Here is a 12412-nt window from a genome sequence, read left to right as displayed (position 1 = left end):
ACTTTTTATTTTGATGTTATTTGTAGTTATCAAGAGAGAAATTCCTCTCGTGTACTGCTTGAGAAATGTTATTTTAATAAACATGATCAAATCAGCATGCTTGGTTAATTAGATTTGGTTCTAAATGTAGCAATGACTATAATTCCTTTGTCACGTTTTCATAAAATTTTATAGGTGGATCCCAGGAAGATTTAAATTTCACCTAAAAAAATTAGATTTTGCATAGAAGCTAAGACTACTTTAATATGCATTTTTTGTAACAATTAAGCACGTTTGTATCCATTGTATTGTCATGAAAATGTCAATGCAAAAATTGTTAAAATTGAATTATTTTATGAAATGCTTAAAAACGTATATACATAAACATCTATATACATTACAATTCAAAAGATTGGGGTCGATAAGGTTGAATGTTTTTTTATTTTTTAAGAACTCCATTATACTCTTCAAAGCTGCATTTCTTTGATCAAAACTACAAAATGAAAAATGATTACAATTTGAAATTCCATTTCAAAATATATTAAAGTAGAGAACAGTTATTTAATTCCTGTGATGGAAAAGCCTGAATTTTCAGCATCATTACTCCAGTCTTTAGTGTCACATGATACCCCTTTAGAAATCAGTCTAATATGCTGAGTTGGTGCTCAAGAAACATTTGATATTCAAAAAAATCCCATCACACTTTTTATGTCACACTAATTCAATTAATTTAGAAGTATGCTAACAAAATGATTTTGACCTACAAAATAATTCACAATGGTGCTAATTGATTTTTCAGATCTCAATTGTCAAACCATTCCCCTGACAACATTTAATTTCCTCAGATCTTACCACTGGATGGCAACATAGAACAAAAATATCTCAGCCACGGACCAATCAAAAGCCATCAGCTGAAGCAGGCATGAGAAGAGCTCCATGAGGAATCATCTCTAGCAATTCATCTGTAAAATTTGAGAAAACAGCCTTTAAAAGCACTTCCATATACCAAACTTTTTTTATTCTGAAGGTTTTTACAGAGGGCTTTGTTGCCATATTTTATACATTATAAAGCATTTTATTCCTAAAAACGTGAAAACTGTGTTGACAGTATTTTCTGATTTTTGGAGTGATAAAAAGAGACATCCAAAGTCCCCATAGTAAATATTTTAGAATAATTCTGAACCTGGCTTTACCCAATGTTCAGATTTTTGTTCAGGACATTTATGAAAATTAAAAATGTAATCTTGTTTTAATCAGTCACCTGGGGTGTCTTGCCCAAAAGGAATAGTTTAACCAAAAATTAAAATTTGCTGCAAATTTCTGCGTTCATTTTGGATTATTGACTGGCCAATGGATTTTCTACAGACACACAGCTTTTCACTTCACAAGCCATTAATTGATGGTTTGTAAATGGTTGTGTTATTGTGTTTTTATCAGCTGTTTGGACTATCATTCTGACAGCACCCATTCACTGCAGAGTGATGTAATGCTAAATTTCAACAAATATGTTTTGATGAAGAAACAAACTCATCTGCATCTTGGATAGCCTGAGGGTAAACTTTCAGCAAAAGTGATTTTTTTGGTGAATTATTCCATTAGCTGTAGGTGTAAATGTGGTCAAAGAGTGATTTTGCGAGGCGGCTCTCTCACCTTCTTTCCCCCTGGAGAGCAGGTGTCAGGTGGGGGCGTGGGAGTGATATTTAAAGGACTGGAGCCACAGCTAGAAGGGGAGGAGCCTCGAATCCTGGGGGCAGGACATCATTACAGAATCAAATATCGTTTTTGTGAACAACATTGCAGTGCAACCTAAATGTGCCGGGTGCTGCACGTACCTCTGAATCTCCATCACTTCCTCTGCTATCATGCGTCCAATCTTGCCAGCTCCCGCTCTAGTCCCTCCTGGAATACCAGGAACCGTCTGAAGAGGACGCTTCCCCCCACCTGTCAGAAACATACGCACATAAATGTTAAAAAAAAAAAGAGATCTGTAAGAGAAACTGCTCAGCTGGAAAGTGATCTCACCGTCTCCTGATGTTAAAACGCTGTCCATGCTCTGAGGGGACGAGGCTGACTGGGAATAACTAGGGTCTGCTCCTTCCAGCATACTGCCCCTGAAACAACCCCATTCAGCACAATCAGCAATATCATTCTGCATTAGAATGTAATGAATAGAAAAATACTATCGACATTCAAAATGTGACATTGCAGAGTTAAAAAACTGGCAGGGTCTGAACTTATTCTTTTATTGTTAATAATAATAATAAACATGTTTTATATAAAATGGTTTAATAAATAATAATATTATCATCATCATCATCATTAATACACATCATATACAAAATATAGTATATATAAAAATAAAACTAATACTATTACATAACACTTTGAATAGATTTGTATATTATTTCATTTCTTCTTATTATAATTTATTTACTATAATAAAACTATTTACTATAAAACTATTCTCTATAATTCAATTTAACAGAAATATATATACACACACACACACATATTAAATAAAATTTTTATTAAATAATAGTATTTGTATTATTATTATTAATACTTATGTATTACAATAAATGGTTTAAAAAATACACATACATAAAATTTTATTATTAATGTGTTTATTTCTATTAATATTTATACATTTTATACTATTAGTATTATATATTACAGTATTTTATTTAATATATATTGGATTGTTTGTATAATTATTGTTATATTTATATTAATATACTAATAATTATTATTTTCATGTTTTATAATATATTATTTAATTGATTTACAAATAATGTTATTTTTTAAACAATTTTTTCTTCAGTATGTCATCAGAAATGGTGTTTTAAAGGCAGAGGGCATGACATTTTTTTAAAATTTTTTTACAATTACATGCACTAATTATTTGTGTATGATAACACTGAAGTAAATGAGTTTTTAAGTAGTGTATGAAAGGCAAATTTATTAGATTATGAATTACGTCAGTGGGGCCTGTGCTTATTTCCTCTGCCCGATTCAAAAAACAAACATTCACAAACATTATATGATGTGACACTTACGAAACCACAGTGTTTGTAGAGACTATATATTCCACTTCTTTGGTCCAGGGGTTCATGAAACTGAACCAGCGGCTCCTCAGAGTGATGAAAGAGCCGTCTTTTATCTTGAATTTATAACAGTTTGTATGAATCTTTTCTCTCATCTGCAGCACTGAAGTAAAAAAGCAAATGAGCATTTATTACAAACGTGATATTGACTGGCATTATAAGAGTAAAGCACTTTTTAAACATTCATTTACAAATGGTATGAATTAGGTGATCAAGCCAATACAACAGAAACCTTGTCTGTGGCACTCGGCGAGGTGACCGATATCATCCTGGTGAAAATACTCATAAAATGATGTTCCTAGAAGCTCCTGAGGCAAGTACGCCAGGATGGCTGTCGCCCTAAATGGAAACAAAGAATTAAATGAGATGCTAATCCACTGACACGAACCGAAATCAATACTTGTAGACCCTTGAGGTTTCTGACAATTCAAATCTAATTTTAGAAAGTTATCAAATCTGCTCACCCCAGACATTATTAGTGGTCTTTTGAGCCTTAAAGGCGTATACTAAAGTGCATCTAAAAGTTTAGCTGGTATCCTATAAAAGATCTAGAAAACATTCTGGAATTTTCTTGCTGATAATGCCACACGGATCTAAAAACACCTTCTCACCTCTGGTCGACGAAAACAAACTTGCCATCGATAGCGTGGCGGGAGACGTATTCTGTGGGTTTAACGCGGATGTCGCCGTTCATGGGCTGGGGGATGATATGCGGATGTAGGCGGCCAATGGCCACAAGACAGCTGAGGTTGCAGCCCTCATTATCGGGTTCGTTATCCTCGTCCAAACCCATCTTGGTGGGCGGCCAGCTTTTTAGGTAGCCAGTGCTATGGATCGTACAGAAACTCTTGCGGTCTGCTGTAGAGAGAGGGAGAGATTTATCCATCAGCCTCTGAAGCAAAAAAAGAACACATTTGAGAACGCAAAATAATGGAAAAACAGCAAATATCAGATATTTTATATTCTGCTAATATTCTATATATACTGTATATCTACTAATTCATTTATATTCCCTAATTAATTTTTTTAAGAAATACTTATTTTTAAATTTTATTTTAAAAGTTTTACACATATACATATATATATATATATATATACCAAAACGTAATTTTTGTTTAGTAATATGCATAGCTAAGAACCAGATTTTCAAATAGTTGTATCTCGGCCAAATATTGCCCTATCTTAAAAAAACATAAACCAATGGAAAGCTTATTTACTCTGTCTTCAGATGATGTATAAATCTCAATTTCACACACACACAAATATATATATATATATATATATATATATATATATACACACACACACACACACACTTTTTAAACCTTTATTTATTTATTTATTTAAAATGCCTATTTTTTCTACTTTTATTTCTCTCTATTCATAAGTCTTTTAACCCATGCAAACTACCTGCAAAGCTGCTGATACCTTTCTTTTTGGAGCAAGTTGAGGGGAAGTCCTTGTCCTCCATCTTGACAGACGGACGGTTGCATTTCATTCTACAGAAGAAAGATCGTCGGGCCCCTGAACACAGTCTGGAGGGGCCGGGAGTGATGTCAGTCTTCACTGGTAGACCAGCTTCAGAGAGAACCGAACATCAGTCTAAGTGCCTTTGGCTAAAATGTGAGTAAAATGACTGCTAACACCTATTAAAACAAACTTTACTTTTGGCATCGATGAGTCGCTCCCGTGGAGCCGTGTCTGATGATGACAGCTGCTCTTTCACTTTGGCAATGTCTTTTGGATGCAAGTAGTCGAACAAACTCTGGCCAATCAGATCATTCTGATGGTGCAAAAGAACAGTTTGCATTAACGTCAAAAACTTTACTGAATCAGAGCATGGAGATCACTATCAAGAAAATATACCTGAGTGTAATTGAGAATTTTATAAACAGACTCTGAGACGAAGAGAATCTTTCCACGATCGCAGCCAACTACAAAGAGGAAGCCATCGGCAGCCTGCAGAGAGAGAGGGAAGAAGAGTTTTAAAATAAATCCTAAAAGTTTCCCACATGATAAATTCTCAAAAGCCTTGGAGTTGATATTTTAAACACACCCTTAAAATCAAGTGCTTTAATTCATCATCCGACAAGAATGCTGGCTTATAGTTTGCTTCTGTGTATGGGTTGGTGGCCCCTACAAGAAAAAGAGAGAAAGAGAAAAGCCAAGCATAATTAAATGTGGAAAAAGTTTGGTTTTAGACTCATAATGAGCTCGATCAGATGTATTCTGGCCGGTTCTGTGGTAGAAAGCTCTCACCTCGTAATGTTTTCATGTGTTGGACGGCCATGCGCAGTACAGTAAGTTTGTCCAACTTGCGAGACATGGCATTGCAAGTGGGGATTAACGAAGCCAACTCATCTATAAAACTGTTCATTTTATCCCTGCGTCTCTTCTCTATCTGACTGTGAGCCTCCCTAAAAAATTTAATTAAATAAAAAATCAGCTGAAAACATACAAGCAACACACCTCTTTTACATACAATATATATGTATCCTCTGAAGCAGAGAAAAATCTAATCTGCACCTTACCTGGCATTTTTTATCCGGCCCTGCTGGTCATCCCTGGATTTAGGAGAAAATATGTATTTATTAATCATTAATTTATTAATCTCTTTATGTCTTAAAACTGTGTATTTAATTCATGTAATTCATATTCATTTACCTTCCCATTGCCTTATCTTTATCTGTGTCCATACTATCACTGTGAAAACCATAGTTTTTCATGAAACAATTTTTTTTTAAATTACATTATTTTTCAATGATCTTATTAGTAGGGTACATTTGTGAAATATATTAGGAAATATCTCTACTCACTCAAACGAAAAGCCATCAATCCTGTAAAACAAAACATTAATTATATACATTATACATTCACTTTAATCGAATAATTATAAATAATATACTTATAAACACACAGATAATTAATATAAATAACTTTATTATTAAATATTATTATTTAAAATATGAATAATTGCACAATTTATATATTATTTATTATTAAGATAATGAGTGAAGAAAACATTGTGTTTCAGATATTTTGGAGAAAAAACAGATGTGTGAACTGCAAACATGCCACTTTTCATCTGACAACATTAAAATTGTTATTAAATTACAATTCATAAACTGGCAATTTTTTTAGAAAACCGAAACTATACTATCAGGAGTGCACGCACTGGTATTCGGTGGTGCTGCCCTTCCTCTTGCGGTTGTAGTCCATGCCCGTAGTGCCAATGGAACTGCTGATGAGATCTGCAGAACTCTGGGAAATGAACTCATTCATCGTGGAAGAGATGTCCATTCTTTGGTCTGCCATTAGATCATCTTAAGAGCAACATGGGCAAAAAATAAATAAATAAATAAACAGTTCTTTAAAATGGCTATAATATGCTATATTAAATCAATGTGTGTATAGAGAATACAAGATGCTCTTGCTCACCACACAGATTCAGTCAAGCAGATGTTCAATGCATGTCCTTCCACTTGTGGCAAGTTCCTGTGGACAAAAATAAATCTGCATTTATAACAACCAAATGGGTTTCCATTGACAACAAACTCTACATTTCAGTTTCACAAAGACATTGCATTTGAGGTTACGAGACATTGTTATATAGACATTGCGGGGCCAACAATCAAAACAGCTTGATAACTGAGACAGTTTAGTTTTTTGGGGGATTAAGTGAATGGATTTTTATCATTGTAGGGTGGTTGTGTCCACACACAGCTGAGACACATTTATATGCAAACACCATGTAAAAGTGAATTTTGCATCCGACATCCACTTTGATAGAAATTATTTTTTTGTCCGTGAACCATTTTTGACCAAATGGACCAAACCATTTTGGACCCCATTGGATTTCATTGTACAATACAATACAAATTTTTATTTCAATAGCATGTTTAAAATAAATGCCACTGACCAAAGTGCTTTCCAAAACTCAAAACCTAAATTCTTAGGTTTACCTTAAACTCAAACCTAAATTTTACAGGCAACCAGTGAAGGGAGACCAAAATTGGGGTTATACTCTCTCTCTTCTTTGTATGAGTCAGAAGCCTGGCCACTGCAAGACGAGATAATTGACCCAGAGAAATATATATAAAGAATTACAGTACTCAATGTGTGATGATACAAATGCATGAATGACCGTTTCCAGGTCTTTAAAGGAGAGAATTGGTTTTAATTTAAAAATAATTCTGAGTTGGGAGAACCCAGCCTTGACAACACTAATGACCTGCGTATCTAGAACCAAAGCTGAATCCATGACAACACCCAAATTCTTAAGATGATCTTATAACACAGCCTTCTTATAATTTCCTTAGACAGAAAGGGGTGCAAAGACAACACACTCAGTCTTTTTGATATTATGATGAAGAAAATCACTCGTGTAACCTGGCCTTAGCCTCGGCTAAGCAATGTACAAGTGCATCAAAGGATGGAGATCAATTGGAGGATGGATCAATTGGGATATATAGCTGGGTATCATCAGTGTACACATCATTCAAAATATTGCGTTTATGAAAAATTTAGCCCAATAGGCACAAATATGATGAAAATAAAATAGGCCCAAGAACAGATCCCTGCGGCACAACACTGTTTAATTTAGCTGATGCAGAACACAAATTACCAACACAAGCTGAAAAATATCTATCCTTTAAATATCAACTGCCAATAAAATATTGTTAAAAGGGGCAACCTTAAACTTAAGGAGGGCAGATTCTGTAGCATGAAGGGTCCTAAACCTGGCTGGATCACCTGGAACCTGGTTGGATCCATTACAGCATTCGCATCTAAATATGGAACAATTTGTGATAAAATGACCTTCTCTGAAACATTCAGTAAAAAGGTCATTTTGATATAGGCCATTAATTGCTTAAAACTGTACATTTTATAAATTAGGTTTTTAAATAAATGGTTAAAACAAGCAGGAACATTTACATTGAATAAACTGCTATTAAAAGGAGTTTTAATATAAAATTTAACATAAAAGATCAAACAAATTTAACAGCAGCCAAGGAGTTATTGAGAAAAAAAATAAAACACTGAGATATTCCACAGAATACAGAAAGTCATAAACGTTTGGACTGAAGCAAGTGATGACAGTAATTTCTTTTTTGGGTGAACTATCCCTTCAAGTTAATAGGTAACTTGAGCTTCCTTATTATCTACCAAAAAAAATCTCTCATACACCCACAAACACTCACATACACACGGAGGAATCGGTGAACTTCATCAATGACCTGCTCTGGTTGCCAGGAAACCTTTGGAAAGCTCACAATCTAAGCCACATTTAGATTACAGAAACACAACTGGCAAAAAGAAAGACCCACTTTCTCCCGCCGTAAATTAAACAGGAGTCCCCTGTGTTCAGATGGGATTTTCTGCTGAAATAAAAAGTGTGTTTGCAGACCCTCCAATCAGCCGTTTAAATGCCCACGCTGGAGCAAGAGTGCAGTGATAAGTGCATAAGACACTTTTCAAATTCACATAGTTAAACAAAAGTGTTAATGGGGTCATATGATGTTGTTAAAAAGAACATTATTTTGTGTATTTGGTGTAATGAAATGTGTTTATGCGGTTTAAGGTTAAAAAAATGGCGGCTAGAGTGAGCGGCGGCGGGCTGAGTGAGCAGAGGCCGGTGAGCTTGAGAACGGCGCGGCCGGCGGGCTTGCGGCAACCACATGTGACGACCCCGGGCTGGACTCCGCTTCGGCCCCAGTGAAAGCCGATCCGGCGATCCACAGCGCGAAGTTGATGTATTCCCTCAGCGACCAGCACGGATCAGCTCTAGGCATGATGAAGCAGATATCATCCTCTTTTGGAAGACCAAATAAAGTAGTACGCCTTCTTTCTTTGCGTGAACATTTGTGTGGCGTTATGCAAATCTTCCCACATAGTGACGTAGACGTGGAGGCGTGTTAGAACGAGCCGTTTTAGGTAGGTGTGGTTGACTCTGAACTTTTATAAAGAATATCTCTTTGGATTTGAGACTTTAGTCTTTGCAACTTTACAGATCTTCTTTATGCACCAAGAGCTTGTAACACTCCAAAGAGAAAGGAAAAATTGAAATCGCATCATATGACCCCTTTAAAAAACTCAGTGGTTTTATTCTCATCGCTCATGCACCACCATCACTCCACCCTTCTACAAATGATCTATTCTCGAATGCGTGGGCTAGCCCAAACAGACTGCCAAAGATAAAGAAAAAAAAAAAAAAAAAGAGGAAGAAAGCGACGAGCAAAAAAGATAAAAGTAGGTAATCTCAGTTTATTCGAATTCAAGACGATTTCAGTATGGTGAAAGCCAAATATGCAAATTAAACCTCCCTTCATGGCAACTGTATTACAATGTAACATTTAAAGATTATACCTGTATTACCCATCCTAATTAAGAGCCTCATTTCAAGTTGTTACAGACAAATTCAGGAGAAACATTACGTGTGGATGAACGGAAAAAGTCCAGATGTGGTTTAAGGAAAAACAACTAATTCAGGAAGTAAGTGCAGATGAACGCCCTAATGATGAGTGCTTGATGCTGTACTTTAGGAATGCAGTTACGTCAAATGAACACCACACACCCATCTTACAATATGGAAGCAGCACTTTCACATAACTTGTTAGACTTGTCATGACTGAAAGCAGACTGTCTTATAAGATATATTATTTTTCACAAATGTAAAGCTGGACCAGGTTGTCACATGCATTTCAAATGATTTACATTCATTAGGTACTATTTGGTGTTCAATGGTAATTAATATGTAATATTAACATTTTAAAATATTAGTATTATAAATATTTAACATTTATTAATATTGTATTGACAACAACAATTATTTATTAATACTGTATTAACAATTAATTTGAATATAAGAAATCTAAAATATTAAATTAATACATTTAATAATGATTCAAAATAAATTAATAATTAAAAATGTATATAATTTAAAAATACAGAAATTAAATTAAGATATTTTGTAAATTAATTTCATTTAATTATAAATATTAATATTTAAACAAAATTAATATTTGTAACACTGTAATAATAATGAAGTGTGCCAAAATAAGCTGCACTACTGGGGCATGTTCTCACAAGTGGGCAACTATTATGTTAAATGAATTGTTTGTTTTTTTTTACATGGTAGAAATGTTCAAATGTTTTGTAGTCAAGAATTTAAGGTTTGTGCCTTAAATACAGATTTTCCCTATGAAATATAAATCCATGCTAAGAAATATTCACTCAAGTAAAAATATGACAACTAGCCCCGTCTGCCCTATACAGTGTTTTGCAATGAAAGCATTTCCATTTGGCTTTTAATTTAAAGTTTCTAATTATATTCTCATCATAAAAATTGAGCTGAAAATTTCGGCATAATATCCAGCATGATCCGAGAATGATGCAAAGAACAAGGTTGCTTCAGTGAAAGCAAGAACATCTGACCTTTTGCAAAAGTGACTTCTGGTCAGTGTCACAAATGTGTTTGCATTTGTATCGTTGCCTAGTAATACTGCAAAATATGAGATTTTTAAATGGATTTTGGACACCGTTGTATGCATATAGTACTCAGGCTAGTACTCTGGCTACCACTCAGTAGCCTACGCAGACTGGTTTAAAAAGGCACATCTGAATGGTGGTGACTAACCTCACGCCCTTTATCTGTTCTCTGAAAATGCTCTCTTTAAAATGGCAACAAAACGGACATAGTAGAGAAACCGCTATCTGAAGCATAACGACGCCACTGTAGCCCTGAGCTGCCTACCTAGAAAGCATCACTTGTGAGAGCCTACACATCCTCCCAAAAATGCTGTCTAGGTAGCCAGCTCATAAGGATTTGAGACCCGGCACCAATTTAGAAGGCGAACACAGTTGATATAATGCAAACGTAAGTACCTTTTGAAGTGACTGACCAACCCACACAGGAGGCTCAAGTACACTTGCGCTCCACCATCTTAAAGGGGACGCAGACCATTAACCTCACATCGATGATGGGTGTGGGTTTGTGCCTGCGCTCTGTTATGATTTATGACTTTCTAACTAAATCACTGACAACATGATGTTTTTGTTGTTGTGGCAGCTGCATTGGTTCTAAGGTATTCAACCTGAGAAATGTCACCGACGCCCCTCCTACTGAAATTATTATGCGAGCGGACAAAAAACCCGCACATAATACATCGACAAGCAATACGCAATACTTAGACCTAATGGTCAAACGTCAAATCGTCACACTTACCGGAGGAATAGCTCAACATCACAGTTCGTTTCGGTTATTTGACGTCCGGTCCGTGAGGAACTGTGACATAAACGGAATCAGTCTCTGACCTACTTTTCTTTCCTTCGTGTGACTGTCGGACCACTAACCTATATTTTCCACCAATAGGATCTTTGGATAAAAAGGCGCACTTGTTGTGGCCAGTCAGAATGGCGGTTACATTTCACGGAGGAATGATTGACACACGGATTGGCCAATCAAACAGGGCTTCTTGCGATTCACCGACATGGCTGATGATCCCAGTAAGGGGTGGTTCTCATATTGCTGCATTGTGTCTAATGTTCTTGCCCCTTTGAGAAACAGATGAGATTTTTGGAAAATCATTCGCTTAACCCGTAGAGCTTTAAATTTCTTTGAGAGAGATTCTGATTTTTAAAAAAAAAATTTTTTAGGAATTACGTTAACAATTGGAATACGAATGTGTTCATAACATATCCTATTGAAAAAACAAAGGAGGGACAGTGCTAGTGGAGACAATAACCAACTGGATAAATAAACAGATAAAACTATAAAAGAAGAATTGCAGCTTTTCTTCCATATGTGGAATATGTAACAGCATTACAATATTCATAATAGTATTGTTTATAAAAAATGTGTCTGTTTAAATAAATGTACACATTAGTTACTATTAATTTCTTGTGTTGCTATCCGTTTGTTTGTTTGTTTTTGAAAGAAGAAGAAGAAGAAAAATACCAGAAGTTTAAAATTACTACCCAAAACCTTTGGTACTCTTTAAGGTACAAGGCTGGCTCCTTTAAATGTATTATTCATGCAGCTTGTCACACCAAATGAATATTTAAAATAAACTAATGTACACAGACAAAAATCTGATTAAAAAAGGTCCAGTTATTAAATGTAGAAGAGGAACAGTTTGATAAACATTTGGACTAATTTACCACAAAATCAGTTTTAGAATGAATAATTATAATACAAGTTATTAGCAATGTATATCATTCTAAATGCATTACGATGATGATATAGTATCACTTATTTCTATATGAATTATAATAAATTATATATTAATCTTTAAATATAATTTTTATTATAGACATATATCTGTTAGAAT

The 12412-nt window shown here is 34.8% G+C and overlaps 1 protein-coding gene across 1 annotated transcript; it reads right to left on the bottom strand.

The window, feature by feature from the left end:
* Window positions 1–1596: 1596 nt before the first annotated feature.
* On the bottom strand, window positions 1597–10990 carry LOC107576143 (aryl hydrocarbon receptor nuclear translocator-like protein 1). Its single transcript, XM_016262393.1, has 17 exons — window positions 10968–10990; window positions 6522–6578; window positions 6259–6406; window positions 5900–5920; window positions 5748–5786; window positions 5615–5647; window positions 5343–5500; window positions 5140–5219; window positions 4950–5042; window positions 4749–4866; window positions 4494–4661; window positions 3695–3941; window positions 3316–3422; window positions 3036–3186; window positions 2002–2090; window positions 1812–1920; window positions 1597–1723 (listed from the first exon to the last, which is right to left on the bottom strand). The coding sequence occupies exons 3-17, from the start codon at window positions 6396–6398 to the stop codon at window positions 1597–1599; spliced, it is 1680 nt and encodes a 559-aa protein (XP_016117879.1). The 5' UTR covers window positions 6399–6406; window positions 6522–6578; window positions 10968–10990.
* Between the last annotated feature and the right edge of the window lie 1422 nt (window positions 10991–12412).

This window comes from Sinocyclocheilus grahami, unplaced genomic scaffold, assembly GCF_001515645.1.
Source record: "Sinocyclocheilus grahami isolate Dianchi unplaced genomic scaffold, SAMN03320097.WGS_v1.1 scaffold31.1, whole genome shotgun sequence".
In the NCBI taxonomy this organism is placed as follows: Eukaryota; Metazoa; Chordata; class Actinopteri; order Cypriniformes; family Cyprinidae; genus Sinocyclocheilus; species Sinocyclocheilus grahami.
This window is presented reverse-complemented; position numbering and strand designations above follow the sequence as displayed.

Bases quoted from the DNA above. Each gene is read 5' to 3' on its own strand.
- LOC107576143 (XM_016262393.1), bottom strand. From the start codon at position 6,398: ATGGCAGACCAAAGAATGGACATCTCTTCCACGATGAATGAGTTCATT. The intron at 5,220-5,342 runs GTGAGAGCTTTC...TTTTTCTTGTAG, and splicing joins ACACATGAAAACATTACGAG to GGGCCACCAACCCATACACA. The intron at 3,942-4,493 runs GTAGTTTGCATG...CTCTCTCTACAG, and splicing joins AGGTATCAGCAGCTTTGCAG to CAGACCGCAAGAGTTTCTGT.